Below are 17,784 nucleotides of genomic sequence, written 5' to 3' on the forward strand. Positions count from 1 at the left end.
TTGTTCTTGTATGTTTGTTTTTATTCAACGTGTTTTTTCAATTCCTTTAATACCTGTAGTTTTTACTCATCTTACAGACATCAATGCCGTCTTTATCATTAAACAATACTTACTAACTCATAATATACATACGGAACATAGCAAAAAATATGACAAGTCTGCCCTAAGAGTGACTTTTTCATTAAATTACTTTCGTAATGAATAAATGTATTACACGGGGGATTCCTTTCTTCAGTTTTTGCTTCCTTATTTTATTATAAACCGTTGAAAGTGTCTTATGCTCCGAGTTATTTTTTATCAAGGGTGTAATAAATTTTATTATAATGCCCTTTTGGATTATTTCTAAATGCAAATGGTTCGTCCTAGCCGCTGTCATCCTTTTGTAATTCGTATAATTAACTGGATAAAATCACAATGACAGAATATTAAAGTTGTTTGTAAATTAAAGGCTGCTGTAATGTCCTTTAATGTTGCCTTTCCTTAAGGTTTACGCGTAATTACTTAATGGTATATTAATTTTGTTGTTTTTTGTCACGAGTTCCAAGTTTGTATTATTTCTATGTGTTTATTTAATGTAATCGAGAATTAAAATACCTAAATTTTAGGAAAAACATCACGTGTAAAGCAAATACTTACGATATAACAAATGAAATGACTAGATCATGCTACGTACAAGTAAAGAGACATGCTTTCATGTATATTTCAGAGCTGACGGAAAAAGGAAAAGCGAGCAGTTATGCCCTTTGTTTTGACGTTCTATTTATGTATGGCAGAACGGTGTTACCATAAATAAAATAAACATGACTTTCAATACATATTCGAATGACACCCGGTGTTGTCGGTGTGCCCTTCATTTGACATACCTTTACAAGGTATTTTGATTTTCACCTGAATGTGTATCCTTTTCGTTCGACAATGTGTACACTGTACCTACACGAGGTACGTAGGCTTTCTTAGAAGTATAGATCAAGCTGTCTACGAGACACGTCGTTCCTTCAAATATTAATATAAAGAGAAATGCTTACACGTGTTTATGAACACAAAACAAATAAATATAGAAGTCGTAAAATAAACCTCAAAGGACCTAAAAGTAAAATAGGAGTTTCATCTGTTTTCCTGTTTCATAAGCACCTTAACCAGACGTAGGCCTTTAACATGTCTTAAATACAGTCGTCGATTGATAGAAACTAGGAATAACTTTTATACATCCCGTAGTAATCAAAACAATGCAATTTTAAACAGTCGTTGGTACTAACTAGCATCGAGTATTTGACAGTTTAAAATGTACTAAACAATCATTTCCTATGGCGTGGCTGATCAAGATTCAAGATCATACAAATTTGTTCCTCGATAGCTTGTCAATTGTCGATAGTTGATAATTGTAGGGACTTGCCCTTTATCAAGTTTTAAAGGAAAGTGCCTCAAAATTTACATTATACCATTAGGATAGCATGTATGTGCCTTTCTTATCGTAGACAATAACAACAGGCGACGGTAAAAAACATGCCAATAATCAAGAACCTCCCATTAATAGGTACTGTACTTGTGTTTGAACTTACAGACAAAACAAAAGACGGCACGTGTGACATAGTGCAAGTCTTGAACGGTATATTGTTTCTAAGTGAACGTTTCCATTGTTACAGTGTCGACGGTGGACGTGGACGCGGTGCTGGGGCGCACGGCGTCGCTGCCCTGTGACGTCACACCTGACACCAACGAAGACAGGGTCTATATGGTACTCTGGTTCAGGAAGAGCGGCGGGAAACCGATTTACAGGTGCGCTGATATGACGAGTACTGTTTGTGCTAGTATAAAAGATTGAAAATAACGTAAGAAAGAAGATAGTGTAAGGATTAGTTTTTAAATCACTCTAATTGTTATAATATTTTGTGTTTGTGAGATTTAGCGATACCTGATGTTGAAAAAAGGTATATTCTGGAACCCCATTCTTTAATATTTAGCGTTTCTTTGTCACGAGCGACGTCTAGTTCATTATCAATATTTTATAATTTCAGGACACTTATCTATTTCTTTGTTTTTTTTTCTAATTCGTAGAGCTTTGCACCTTATAGCATCTTAATCGAGCTCAGTTCTATAGATTTATGCGACCAACATGCTCATTTACCTTGTGCTTTAGAATTGCGCAATAACTCTCAGCAAAGCTGAAAACAAAAGAAATAGTAAAGATGGTTTGCGTGGTATACTTTTTGATAAAAGCTCATAGATACCAAAGTACTAGCTATTAATAAACGTTCAAATCATCATAAAGTTTCAACCTTGAGGACAAAGTAGGCGAGGGAACGGGTAGATAAATAATAAAGTAAGGTTTGCCAAACCTTTTACGTTAAGGTTTTACTACATCTAATGAATAATGGCGTTGTACGCTACAGACTTTTGCGATAATCCCTCTTTTAAATAAACATGACTGCTTTTGTCTGATAAAATTATTATTTTAAGTCGAATTAACTTCACGGTCAACCCTTTACCGTTAGTACAATGAAACTACTTGTAACCATTTTATAAGCGATCAATTCAGGGTCTTGTAGGTTGCAATAGCTCGCGCATTTATCAATTATTTTATTTCTACAAATCAATACTTTTTTCATAATTCTTTGAAATATTATGATCCTGAACACAAAATGTCTTAAAGCGTGAAACAGTCAAACCCAGTTGCAAATACTGCATGATTGACGTAGATATAAGGAAATACTTTAAATTATTTATAAAGTTTGTCGCAAATAAACACACTATTGCATCACGGGTATTAAACCTTTTCAACTTTAGTGAGAAAAATCTATTTCTTTCTCAGTTTCACTCAGCTCAGCTCCGCTAATATCCGGCTCAGAAAGGCGCCCCTAACTTTGTGAAATTCTATTTATAATATAATGAGCATATTAAAAGACACTGGACCTGTATAAACAAAGACGGACAACGTGATTAATTTAAGTCTTATTATTAAAGTTTTTTGCTAGTAAATTAGACTTCAAGGAATTAGTCTTTGTCAAGACGACGAACTTCTTAGAATACTTAAATAAAAATACTCTGCAACGCTTTATGCTCTATAGTTATTTCAATGATACTTGCAAAAGAGATAATAATCATGAGTAATCCATCGTGATTAAAGAAAGCATTTCATTTTTATTTTGAGTAAATCTATTAACTGTATGATGTGAATGAACTGATGTGAATAAAGCAAAGGAAGTTTGTAAGAATCGTACCAAGTAGCATTTTTTGTCTCTGTCAACCTCTATGGGAAAAATCGTGATATTATTTTTATGTATGTAGTTATCTAAGAATTGTTTTAATTTAATTGTTCACTATTACCTTGTCATATTCATAACTGGCGCGGTTCAAATAAATACATGAATATTTTTTTTAAGTGTATTGCTATAATAATCTTTAAAGCGTTGTATCTATACTTATCTCATAAAATTGTAGAGTTTGTTTGTTTTAACGCGCTATTCTCAGGAATCATTCCTGCGAATTGAAAAAATATTTTAGTGTTGGATAGTCAATTTATTAAGGTAGGCTATTATTATTAAGGTAGGCTTATAGGCTATATTAAATTATGCTACAACCAATAGGAGCAGAGAACCAATAAAAAATGTTACAAAAACGGGGAAAATTATGACTTATTCTCTCTAACGTGACGCAAGCAAAGCAGCGCGAGTCAGCTAGTAATGAACAAAACGCGCATACGTAATACTCTTGCGCTTTCACACGAGTACAATTGGAGTGTGATAATAATATGTATCATTAATACTCTTTACCAAACAAAAGTACAGTTGGTTATGTGATTAATGTCTTTTGAATCCCCTGTTTCAATAATTAACAGACGAGTAAATTAATTACTATTTAAATTAAAAATATCAGTATTGCATTGAGTATTATTTGGTCTATAAAATATATACAGATGTGGTATTGTTATAGTGTAGTAAGGCTTTCATGCATATCGTGGGCAGTTGTTACTCTTTGTTACGAAAAATCACTAACTTTGAATAGGTATACGAAAAAACACAAAATAGATAGAGTAGTAATATTGCTGATAGAGTCTGACTATATAAATCAATATGTATCAAAAATTCGTGATCACCTAGTAATTACGTACATACACACCAAAAAAGCGCAATCCGTCCGTGCTACAAGACTTTTGTCAAACGCAACTAAGCAGGAATCTAGAATACCAATAGTTACTTTCCCAATATCTTGAGCATCATTGAATAATTTTTAAACGATACTTCAGACAGTATTCTTTGCTACGTGCTTAGAAGAAGAGCTGCAAATAAAAAAATATCAATTCAAATTGCTGCTGCAAAACATATTAGTAGGCCTAAGATCACATAAAGCGGTGCTGTCTATCGTATATGAAGTGATAATACATTTTTAGGCTAGTAAATATCGTATCTACAAACCCAGGGAAATTTTCTGCAATTGGTAACTTAAGTTAGATCATTCTGCATGGCCCTGAAAACTTACCTTTGTACGATACCTAATGAACCATAGTAGCAAATACACAATGACTCGAAGATGTCATAAATGATAGAAATAACTAGCGGTGACTTCGCGGGGACGTTGATGGAAACTCGTCGGACCTCACAAGTCGTCAAGTGTGATTTCCTTAACGAGCGCCATGACGTCTTAAGTGTGTTTCGTTGTAGGTGTATTTCTAACGGTAATTGGATTGGTTGTGCTCGGCTTCCGTTCATCCGTTTAAGGTAGCGCCGAACGGTTCATTAGGCCCGACTTTACGCTGCTAATTAAATACGCATTCACAAAGTTTTTATAAGGCGCTGCCCAGTAATTGAGCAGTCACTGTCTTCTCCCCAGAACATTTTGAAAGGAAGATATAATGTTTGTTATTTGGGATAGTAATAGTATTGGATTTTGATAAACACAAGAATGGTTACACCTTTGTTTGTCTACTTGAGTTAGTAAAATAAATTATCAGCTTAAAATTTTAACAATTCTGTTATGTTATTGTAAGAAATAATACATTTAAACAAAGCCTTCAAACAACATCCACGTGTTTCAGCCGTAAATAACAGTAATACGCTTCAAAAATTTAAGGTCACAGCTTCGTCTTTGTCACGTTTAAAAATGTTTACAAATCAACGCTTTTTGTTCTAAGTGTTTTCAATCTGCGGTTAACGCACAAAAGGGCAAAGGAAACCTTAGACGTTGGGTACATGTATTTGAGAAAGACATTCTAAAGGGACCGTGGTTTGGTCGTGTGAAAAGACCTAATGAAAGGCGATTAACGGAAAGGTTTTATTGAGCGAATGTGAAGGAAAGTGCCTTGAAAGATTCCTTGTAAAGATTTTACCGTCGGTTGTTTTAGTTGTGGTAATTTCTGTAAGTATAGAAATAAAACTTAATTGAATTTCGGTTTTATAAGCCACTTATAAGTGCAATGAAAGCTTGGTTAAAAAGAAAACATGAACGTTAAACGACTACACACAATAAAAAGTGTTCTTTGTGAATAATAACAGTGTTATAGATATTTGTTTCTAGAACTTTATATCTAAAACATCGTAAATAAATTCTAAACTATTGTAACCATTCCTTTATAACGCTTCTACCTAATCAAAAACTTGATGTAGATAAAATAGCTTTTATATCTTTAGAGTTATTTATAATTGCTGTTTTACAGCATCAGCCGCCAGTAACAAAACCTTGCGGAGATAATATCGTCATAAAATGCGTGCTTAAATTGTTAAATTTACCTGCGAACAGCAGGGTGTACAATCAAATCATCTCTTTCAAAGCTTCTTGCTTTATAAATTAGGATGGAGGTTCGTAGATGTCTGTCCGGAAATTGAAAAACTTCACCGTGTTGAGACCCTTCTTTTATTTCTAGAATTTGACAGTTTTTTAAGGAAAATAAATTCAAACGCGGACCATGTGGCAATTTACGCTAGCTTATTAAACTGGGTCGGACGTGATTGTATCAGATGTTTACTTGTATCTGATTTTTAGTATTACTTTTTTGTTTAGTTTAATTAGGTAATTATGTTTCATAACTACTATAATACCTCAATTCTTAGATGTAATAGAAAAAAAAGTGTGGGTCTTATAATAATGCATCAATTGACATTCAATTTTATTTGTGCTACCTAGAATACGGATACACTCAGTTTAGACACAGCGGCTATTCGTTTATAAAGCATTGATGATAATAGTTGCATAACAAAGAAAGAGCTCATATATCTGTCTAAAATGATGATTTTTGTTTCAGCTTCGATGTTCGTGGGCGATCGTTTAACAAAGCTCTGCAATGGTCCGACCCAGGGGCCTTCGGTCCCAGAGCATATTTTGCCACCGTCGCACGACCAGCGGCTCTTACTCTAAGTTCAGTTCAACTGGACGATGAAGGCGTGTACCGATGTAGAGTTGATTTCAAGAACTCCCCAACAAGAAATTTCCAAATAAGACTTACTGTCATTGGTAAGTACTATTATAACAGATAAAACTTTTTTGTTATAAAGAAACTTTAGTCAAATACATTTCAGAAAAGAAAGAACTAAGTCAATTAAATTATCACTAAATAAAAATACAAGATCAAAGCCCCTTCTCGACTAATTATATTTATTCAGGTGAAAGTTTTTACAATACAAATCAATTCAGACGTTTGTGTTTCTAAGCGAAGATAGCTTTGTATTTTATCTACAAACGTAACAGGGCGTCGATGTTTAGACAACCTATTACAATTGTTGACAAGGGAAATTCTTAGTAAGCGATGGACTGCTATCTATCAAAACTTAGCCTCGTTAGCGCTAAAGGCATATTACTAGTCTCATTTAAACTCAAGGGAAACTCGTAACGCGGGAATCAAATTAAATAACTGACTAGACAATCTCTTTAAAACAAAAAACCACTAACTTTCAAATCAAAATTTTATGAAGCGACAACTGGGAATCAATTTAGTCATTACGGATGAATCGCGGGAGGCGCGCGGTCGCCTCGTGATGACATCGCGCAGACATTTTAATTATGAACTGTCGACTCGGGATCGGCGAGGTTGCTCAGCTGCCTCGCTGATAAAAACGATGCCCGCCGACGATGACACAGATAAAATCTGCAGGAGACAGGTTAAATTTAAAAGGAAATTAGATTTGAATAGATCAAATTGTCTGAGCGTTATCAGTTCTCGGTACTGATCCCTTTATTTGCTTATTAAAACCTTTTTAGGCAGTGAAAAGGTTCACTAAGTTATAAAATGAGAATCCTCATATTCGTTGTACGGCAAACGTAGTTATAATTAATACGTTGCAGTGCCGTGTTTTCGCAGCGTTATTTACCACTTCCACAATCCATATCGACGTGAATTATTGGTATTTCATATGGTTTCCACGTTAATGTATTCACCGAATGCATTTTATTAATCACTTTATTCACCACCGTGTCTTTTAACAAGTAGTTGCCTAACTCTTATTCAGTGGCAGTGTTCCTAAGAAATATTGCCCAGCGAAGAGCATAAAAATATATACACTGCCTATAAAATGCCGAGCAAACTACCGTTGAGCTTTTCAAAGAAATTACCCTATTCGAGGCGACGAAAGACGCAGGCAAAGGAGATGAGGGAAGTAAATTTCTTTTGCGCAGAACAAAGCATTTAAAAGTAAGCCTACATCGCATATATGCAACTCCATTGAAATCCATTAGTCTGCTCGCGCTGAGAGGTAATTTGCAAGGAGCCTTTTGTTAGCAAAGGGACTATTCACACAAAGAACTCTCTTACTTACATAATCAGGCATATTCATAACATCATAAAATATCCAATTACCATTGAGAACGGCGGGTGTTCATTAATGGCGTCAAATAATAATCAAATCTGGCGCTCGTGTAATATCGTGAACGATCGCGCCCTCAATTTTCATTCCATATTGATTATTATCATCAAGATGAGAGATAGAATATTTATATGGAGGGTTATTGTAAGAGGATTTTTGTTACAGTGCCTCCGCATCAGATGTTGATGTATGACAAGTCTGGCGCGGATGTGTCGGGAGTGGTGGGCCCCCTGGAGGAAGCCTCCGCGCTGGTGTTGGTGTGTGAAGTGCGGGGTGGTAAGCACAATACACGCTGTACTCGTTAATAAATTAACGCCCGTTAACGCCTTCCTTCGTGAAAGGGCTTATAATATATCAGTGTGAGGATTAATAAATATTGCTCTCTTACAACAATAATATTGCTACTATTTTTATTTTATTGGCTACATTTTTATGTTCTGTTTTTATTTTATGCCACTTTTGAGAAACGTTTTTGTTATAATAATTTAGACTTTAGGAATTTGGTTATTTCATTTACGCTACTAATAATAGTCTGTCAGGGATAAACGCAACAACTTTCTAAACGTTTATAAGTTTAAATCATTGATATAAAATAATGTTCTAGATACTTCATCAACATTAACTGATTGAGTGGGAAGTCGAATTTTATTTGAATACTAAATAGGTCGTCGACTAGAAAGTGGAATTCATTTTGCCTTTCAGTTCTGTTTCAGAAAACCGGATGCTTTTTGAATATGACAGGCGTTATTACAGAACGTGACAGCCAGGTTTTATTATTTATAGGTATTTTGTACACCTACGCAACATTCAACAGTTAGAGAGCCACGTATTGGCATAAAGTTCGGGTCACCGCTCAAAAGTTTAATATCGCAATATGTACGTTTACACTCATAAAAATATAGGTAGGCACCGGTACCTCAATATGTCAACAATTTATTATCACACGCTACACAGCAGCTGAAAAAATGTTACTCTATTAGATCCGGTAGTATTTATCATTTTGTATTTAATTGACCTACTTACGGATTCTACTACTTTAAACTATCAACATTCGTTGAAGAATTCGCTTAGTATTCGATTCAAACTATTTGAAACTTTTTCCTAAGAATTGTAGCCTGGTAATCGAAACAACAACTTTTGATATACCTCTGTCATACCTTCGAGTAAATATAATCCTGATGCCATGTGCTCCAAACAAAACAGAAAAGAACAAATTACAATTCTTATTCAATATTCAGAAACAAATTAAATCAGTTCGAAGCTTTACTTAAGCGTCGCAAAAATATTGAGCAGTGGCGTTCAATTTTTTTTCTATTGCTTGATTTCTTTTATGGAAACATTGGAAGAGATATTCCATTCGAATGGGTTCATTGAAAAGTCCGCAGTATGGCCGGTTGGCGTCGCGCCAGTGTGCCACGGATTATCTTCGGCCGTGTGCCCACCAATTGTGATGATGCAGCCGGGCGGACAGCGGGAATTTAGGCTTTGACCCTGTTATCATACTCATAACTTAATTATATGATTTATGAAAAAGTGCGCTGTTACTGGGCTAAATTCTCGTATAACTTATTTGAATAAGAAGTAACTGGATATTACAAGTTTTTTTCTTAGACACTATTTTAATTCTAATCCTTCAAATTATTGTTCAGGTCGTCCAGAGCCGGTGGTATCATGGTGGATAGACGGAACACCAGCATCTCAATATATAGGTGTGAAGACCGACACTCATGTCATCGTCAATCGATTAGAACTGCAGCACTTGAAGCGAGAAGACCTCAACACCACGTTTAAATGCAGAGCTTCAAATACCAACTTGGTGCCACCCCAAGAGAAGATCGTCAGACTTGAGTTAAACTGTAAGTAGTATGCACCATTTTACTAAAAACCGTTTTTCAATTAGGCCAATGTTTTTCTAAGATTTAAGCACGGTAAAATTTCGTAAAACATAGCGTAATTTTTTCACCAAATCGTTAATGCGATCGGTATATCGATGGGATTAAAATTTCGGATACGCAGTGAAATTTGTGTTTGCTTAAAAGTCCTAAAAAGTCCACGGAAGCCTTTCCCATTAAAATTCTTGATCCAACATTGATTGGTATATTCACGAATTTTTACTGAAAACTTGTCTAATAGAATCCTTTTACCCTTCATGCGAGTTTTTTTTTTCTTTACTTTAACCACATTAAAATGAATATTTATGTTCTTATGCATAGTTGGTCAGTCACATAGTTCCACTGATTTTTCTATGCTAAAGCGACGAATGTTAAGCCATAGTAAATAAGCCATGTATTTCGGTAGAAAAATATTCTTAAAACCAGCTCATACTAAAATTACACGACCAGGGCATCTATTTAAAAATATTTAGTTAATCCTTTTTACGCCAGACTATAATTTGAATGAATTTCTCTTGGTCTACAGAGATAGTAGATAGACTAATTAAGTGGCGTGTTAAATAGATGATTCTCCCAACCTTTTCTAAATGAACCTCTTTAAAAACAAGGTTTGAAATTAAAAAGAACGAAGACTTTTGAAAGTTCGACACTCAATTAAGACGCTTCAATCTCGATAGTGAGCTAAGGGAATAATAATCTCAGTCGGACTTTTTTTAATAAGTCTTTCAAGTTATCTATTAGGCATTCATATTTTTTGTACAATTACAGTATTGTGAGATCTAGTTGAATAATTTTGTTTCATTCGTCTTTTCATCATGGCTTAGAATTATTTCTTATTTCATAGTGGTCAATATAGTGTCAAAGTTGTTTGACCCACCCATAAAGCCTTTGACATGGCTTAATTACTAATAATTAAATTGTCAAAATCCGGGACCACCTTTTAACGTGTCCTCCGAAACACTCAGTTTCATTACCACGGTTACGCGGTTACCCATCTATAGACGGGCCGCGCCAAGGGTTGCTTAACCCACAGATCGATTACCGACCGGTCAGCGCAACTGGCTATGGGTGCCTTAAATACATACAAACAAATTGTCACGGTTTTATTTGTCGGAGCTTTTGTTTGATTCGAAAGGAAGAAAATACGTAACAATAACTTTGTATTTTTGTCAACAGTGGCGCCATTGTCGGTGTCATTACTGAACCGTCCCCAACAGTTGCTGGCTGGTGCTAGTTCTACGTTGCGATGTGTGTCTGAAGGCAGCAGACCGCCTGCTCACATCACGTGGTTCAAGGACAACAGGAGCTTCGACAAGAATATGGTGAGAAAATAACAATAATTACTATTTTTGTAAAACATAAATATAAATGGCAATAAAGAATAATGTTATATCTCTACTCATTGCTATGTTAGAAGTAACTATGTGATAACCATAATTATGTGATAATACTATACCATTAGGTTCACTTACTAATATGAATTAATAACAGTGTTTTTTAACGTAATTAACTAAACAAGATTATCAAGACAAATATCCTCTATTTTGCCACTATTGATTACGAAAATAATAAATTGCGTAGCAGCAATGTTAGATAGTCAGTAATCTACAACAGATTACGTAAAATTGTGCGTTTTTTAAATGTAACATTAGCGATAATGCAATGTCCACAATAATATGATTAATCATAAATAGTTTATTCGCTGTAGCGTCACCCGAATCCTATCATGAGGTCTAAAACTACTCTGTTATAATCCTTAACCAAAACCACAGTGAAAATTGAAGCGTTTATTTGTCAACGCAAAATGAATCTGTTTATGTATTCGTTTTGTTCATACTGAAGCAACACATTTGCACAATAACCTTTGCTCAAGTAAATAAGTTGGCAAGACAGCTCTTTTATATTTCGTACTTTACAGAGTGCCAGCTTTTGTATCTCCTTGAGATGGTCAATCCGTTTGTCCGGAAGATTCGTGCTACTCGCTCTGTAGGTACGTGATTTCTTTTCAAAGACGCCATCTCCAAGCTTTTAGCATTTTATATGACGTGTAAATTGCTCCGTGCAAATTTTATTAACTTAAAACGTTTTACCTCTAGAAGTAAATGTAGAATTTACGTGAGCCACAAAGCGTACGCTTGCTTGTAAATGTGTTCGGCGTCCAATGCTCTTATTTCAGCGGGGCTCGGCAGGTAATCCCTCAATTAACTTCCATTCTAAAGCTAAGCACGCACTGTGGCTTTTAAATCGATTGTCGCGTTTTATAGTCGGATTCGGTCATTGATGGACGTTGATTTAGCGCTCGACTAATTGCGCTGCGACCGTTCTCGCTTATACAATAGCTTACAGAAATGCTACTAGTCCAACCGTTGTGACTTTTTTATTGAGTTCTGTTGAAATATAGTGTGCACGTTCTATGCGAGCGTCTGATTTACAGTAGGAATGTTATTTAGGAAGAGAGAGGAACCAAATACGAGTGTAATATAGTTTCATTTATGTTGAATAGGTTCTGAATTTGCAATTTCAATCGTTTGTGAGTCTCGTAGCGTGTTTCACTACAAGCGTATAACTGAATTTTATGTCTTGTTTATATGTGATATTTTTGAGGCACATTCTGACACATAAGGATCTAACAAATACAATTTGTTTGTAAATTACAGAGAACCTAAACAGCCAACTAACATTTTGTACTTGTGGTCTTTATTCCTCACGGACTTATTATGGACCAAATTAATCGTCTACCTAAGTTTTATAATTATTACAATATTCACAGCTAAGTTGTCGTCGATTCATAAATTCGCTATTTATTTGTCGTAGGTGACGGATCACGCGAATGAGACTTGGTCAGTAAGCACCCTGGTGTTCAGCCCCAGTCCGATGGACAACGGGGCGACTGTCAAGTGTGTGGCCGCCAACCCCAGCCTGCCCACCAAGACCATTGACGATCATCTGCAGCTCAATGTTGTATGTTAGTATTGATCTTCATTTATTACGATATTTTTTTACAATACAGTTAACTAACATGATGGAAGTTATTGTTGTGTCAAATGTAGCGCGATTTCTACAGACTGTACTACTGAGTATCGAGACTTTGACATTTAAAATTTATTACAAAAATGGTTCTCACGACGCCCGCTAGAGGCGCTGATTTCGTAGAAAATTTGTCGATATTCAGCCGATAGTAGTATAAAATCGCGCTACGGCTCTTGTTTTATATAAATGTGTGGGTGGTATGAAATACTTTTAAGAAACCGTAAACATAAAGGCACAGAAAGCTTCTGCCGTTCTTCGGAAAAAGTCTTTAAAAGGTTTTTTCTTTCGGAAAACTTGCTATTGACTTGACTAGTAATTAACCCAGGATACTTTAAATTAAACACTACCACTTAGAAAACTAAGACAATCATTAGATAAAGTTGCCTATTTAAATATTTGTAAACATTTCTTTGGAAACATCAATTGTGAACGTAAAAGTGGCTGTCGTTTAAACACTAAAATGTTTCGTCAAAGTACAAAATTTTGTTTTGAGAAAACAATTTCACTGTCGAACTAATAAGATTTTCTAAGAATTTAGACTTAATTTCGTAAATAACAGCCAGACGACTTTGGGGTAATATTTCAATATTTTAGATATATTTTATTATTGATGTTAAGCATTTTTCCAGGTATTTGAATTTCGTTTGAATATACAAAAATACTCTTACCGGAAAACAGTAGCGTTATTCTCTACAGTCGGTACTATCGAGTATGACATTAAAAATGTACTGCAAAAATAGTTCCACAGCGCCCGCTAGAGGCGCTGATTTTAATGCAAAGTTGCTCGATAGCTAGCCGGTTGTCGATAGTCGATAGTGGTAGAGAATCGTGCTACATATGCTATGGTATCCGACATTGTGTTGATTCCGTATCGTACGTACGCAAAATATTTCATTTCAAACATGAAAATATAGACCTGCCTTTCAAACGTACTCTATACAGTGTACATATTCGTAGCATACATCGACTGAAAATTATTTCAGTATCTACATTATCAAACGGTAGCATTCTGGTTGTCGTATAAAAGCGATCGTGTTGAATACAGTGGCAAGTGACATCTTTGTAGCGTACAGCGTGACGGCCCGTTTTAATTGGCATATGTAACATGCTGTTCCGAAAATACAGTGGCACCTTGGTGTGTTTTTGAGTGTGTTTTTGGTCTGTTTCTGCGTTTAAATAGTCTGTGTTACCGTTCTACGGAAACGGCAAATCGAATTTGGAAATTCTGAGCATATGTGAGTTAGGGACTATTGACTAAAGCGGATTTATTTGAACGAACTGCGGTGTTCTATTCTGTTATAGAGGTTGATTTGTCGAATGTTTTCAAATAATTTTTAAAAATATTGTGTTATCGTGTTATGAAAAACATTATTTTGCTTGTTTTTGTCGGTTTATTAATTTATCACTCTAGATCTGACAGATCTTTCATTTCACTTAATTTAATAAACATTTTATTAATTCCGTCACAATCATTCTATTAGTCATTATTATTGTCATTGAACCGTTACTTAGTGGAGACTTAGCAACAATAATTCAGTGTACTGTTCTAATAGTATTTGTTGTATCCAGACAGTCCCCTGGTGACGCTGACGCTCGGCAGCACGCTGAACCCTCACGACATCAAGGAAGGGGACGACGTGTACTTCGAGTGCAACGTGCGCGCCAACCCTAGAGAACACCGTATATCTTGGTATCATAACGTGAGTCTGCTTATTCTTCTAGCATTGATTTTACTGCTTTTGACCGTAAATCTCGGTTAATTTTGATGTGGAATTGTGATAGTCGTTTTCAAACATTTTCTGTCATTTTTGGTGAAGGATACAGTCCTTAGTTTTCGTCGTGTTTCAATGTTATTCATTGGAATACAAATAGGATTTACCTAAAACAAGCCCTGTAAGACGAAAAAGACGATAACCGGACAGTTCTTCTTTTGCCATAGGTCTCTTACGAGCATAATTTATGTTCACGAGCTATAAAAGAACAAAAATAAAAATATGACTCTGATATATAATGATAAAGTTTAAAATGAGGAGCAAATATGGTTTAAACATGTTTAATTATAAGTGTCTAAAAAGTCTATAAACTACAGGACAGAGCAGTGAGTCAGAACATGACTTCGGGCATCATCGTGAGCACTCGGTCGCTCGTGCTCCAGAAAGTGACGAGAAGAGAAGCCGGCAGCTACTCTTGTAAAGCCGCCAACGCCAGGGGGGAGACTTCCAGCAAAGTCGTCACATTACGAGTTCAATGTAAGTAATGATATCAAGATGAATATTTTTATTGTATGTGACCCAAACAAATTAATTCTAATTTTAGCTATCAGTAAGGCAATGTCGATGAAAGACGATATTGAAATATTGTTATATAATTGCAAAGGTTCAGGTGCTTTTGTTTCTTTAGACATAACAAATTAAACTAATTTGCTTGTTATCTCTAGAAATCCTAAGGATTTGACGCAATCCACAACTAGATATATTTTCTAGGTCCAATAGAGTAATGTTCGTCTAAACAGATAACAAAATACCAACAGCTACAACTATTCTCTTTATATATTTGACCCACGGCTTCAGCCGACAAACACGAATTTGAGAGCGCGGAACTCAAGAATCTTTGTACTTTTTTTACTTAGCTGCAGGGAACGTGCCCTCTTTAAGCTATCTGGTATAAGGAAACATTTCTTAATTTTTCTTTTGTGTCAAAGTTTTGAACACTTTTCCGGTTAAAATATATTTTATTATAAACAAATGCGGAAGTTAAAGCTTTTATACGCTGTAAATTATTACTGCCTTCGTTTACGTCCTAGTTTGTTTGCATGAAGCTTTAAATAGGCAAACTAACTTTAAATCATGTCCAACGAACTTGTAATTAGCCATTCGAGCCGTCTGTGTACTTATCCATTCAGCAAAATTATTTTTCTGTTAGACGCTTAATGCTATTTACATTTTAATTTGTTGCTCCAACAAACAGTGTTGACGTGGAGCGCGGAAAGGTAGCGACATCAAATTATAACGGGTACACACTAGACAGTTCATTTGCATATCCCTAATCCCCGGTAATATACATCGGACACACAGGCATCCCATAAAATGTCACCGAGCACAGTATGAATTACTGGCCTATAAATACCGACGTGTCTGCGAATAGTATTCAAATGATTGCGGTCGGGATCGACGTACCAACTTCCTTCCGTGGCCGACCGTCCGCATAGTAATTGGCACGAGGGAAGGCGGCACCGACGGTAAATCATCAAAATTATTGCCTAATATTACTACGATTCTCCTGCTACCTCCTCAATCTGTTGTTTCGTGGCTTCACTTTAATACCTACAGCTTTGTTCACTTCGCTCCCGACGAATAAATTTTATTTCAAATCCTGAGCGTGGGTACACATACATTCGTTTGTTCTCACTGTAATATGTGGTTGTTCAGATATGTTGAATTAATTTTCTTGGAACAAATCGAGATGGTATTTGCAGAAACGATATATTGAATAATAAAATAACGTTTCTACGCCTGCGTTTGTATGAATAGTTAGGAAAAATCCGTCTGAATGTCAAGTCACAAAATGAAAAGGACCAATTCGCTCATTACTTTTAACGGTTGAGTACCTACTTATTTGATTTTGCGATTGAATCTCAAAATATTATATTATTAATGGATATTTTGAGTTATTTCTCGAATTGGGGAGGACGATTAATAAAATTTCATTTGCGGAGGTCCAAATCAATTTGACTAATTGCCAAAGTTAAATAAATTTTAAATGACAAAAACGTTGTTGAGAATTTTTGGGTTTCCCCGTATTTGTGTTGGATAACGAAGGGAGAAATTATTTTTACATTTAAAGAAACAAAATGTAACAAATTTGGAAAAAGGTAACGTGTGGATTTGGCAGCAGTACGGTTAATAAATTCTGAGTTTGCTATTGTAGCCGGTGTTTTGTTAAGGCATACAGTAAATACATAATTAGTGGGTACATGTTGTTTGTAGGTAGACGTACGTAAATCAACAACCACGTCCGTAGAATGATTTATTACACAATTCTATATTGGCGCATCGAGGAGCTTCCTTCCGCGCCCAACTGGCCGACACTTAATTGCCGACGTGAGAGGGAAGACGAAATAATTGTTCACTTGATTTATATTTATCGCTTTATGACAGGAAAACTGGTCGTTGGAGTTTTTAAATTTATGGATATTTTATGCTTGTTATTTAGAAGGCCGTTGTGGGGTAGCGAAGTTAACGATGTACCGGGTATTTGGTCAGTATGCAAATGTTTCCAAATTGTAGTATACCCATCACGTCCGGTCGCTGCCTTTCTCACTCGACGATATTTTGTTGTGGTGAATTTTCGGCCAATGCTCTGTTTATCGTAGTACCGATCTTTAAATGTATGTAACTTAGAATAAAGAGCGCCGCATAAATCAACGTTCGTTTTTTATTGCTCACAAATAATCTATACTAATATTATTATTATAATCTGTACTAATATTATAAAGCTGAAGAGTTTGTTTGTTTGTTTGAACGCGCTAATCTCGGGAACTACTGGTCCGATTTGAAAAATTCTTTCAGTGTTAGATAGCCCAATTATCGAGGAAGGCTATAGGCTATATATCATCACGCTACGACCAATAGGATCAGATTACCTGTGAAAAATGTTACAAAAACAGGGGAAAATTATGATTCTCTTATGTGACGCAAGCGAAGTTGCGCGGGTCAGCTAGTCTTCAATATAAAACAACAACAATTTCCTACAATGTTCTACAATAACGACCATTGTAGGAAACTGGGAACGTGAAAGAGTGGAAAAGGCTCGATACTTTTGCAAACTTAGTCAATACATATTCATCATCATTTCTTTTGTAAACAACGATAATTATTTTTACATATAGATGCTCCTGTGTGTGGTGAAACCTCACCGCAAGTGGTGGGTGCGGCGTTAGACGAGGCGCTGCGCGTGCGCTGCTCCGTGCACGCCGACCCCGCTGACGTCACGTTCCTGTGGCAGTTCAACAACAGTGGCGAGAGCTTCAACGTTTCTCCAGCCAGATATGGTACGTGTGATCTTTATAGTAC

General features: G+C 35.7%; 1 protein-coding gene across 2 annotated transcripts in view; it reads left to right on the top strand.

Annotated features, from left to right (window-relative positions):
* LOC142981231 (neural cell adhesion molecule 1-like) overlaps window positions 1-17,784 on the top strand; it is a 94,920-nt gene that overhangs the window by 67,516 nt on the left and 9,620 nt on the right. For both annotated transcript variants that reach the window (XM_076126989.1, XM_076126987.1), the window contains exons 3-11: window positions 1,644-1,776; window positions 6,236-6,444; window positions 7,956-8,066; window positions 9,440-9,646; window positions 10,859-11,004; window positions 12,497-12,647; window positions 14,282-14,412; window positions 14,802-14,961; window positions 17,601-17,762. In XM_076126989.1, the coding sequence (XP_075983104.1) occupies window positions 1,644-1,776; window positions 6,236-6,444; window positions 7,956-8,066; window positions 9,440-9,646; window positions 10,859-11,004; window positions 12,497-12,647; window positions 14,282-14,412; window positions 14,802-14,961; window positions 17,601-17,762 (1,410 nt within the window). The remainder of the gene's footprint in view (window positions 1-1,643; window positions 1,777-6,235; window positions 6,445-7,955; window positions 8,067-9,439; window positions 9,647-10,858; window positions 11,005-12,496; window positions 12,648-14,281; window positions 14,413-14,801; window positions 14,962-17,600; window positions 17,763-17,784) is intronic.

Source organism: Anticarsia gemmatalis, chromosome 19 (assembly GCF_050436995.1).
Source record: "Anticarsia gemmatalis isolate Benzon Research Colony breed Stoneville strain chromosome 19, ilAntGemm2 primary, whole genome shotgun sequence".
NCBI classification, from domain to species: domain Eukaryota; kingdom Metazoa; phylum Arthropoda; class Insecta; order Lepidoptera; family Erebidae; genus Anticarsia; species Anticarsia gemmatalis.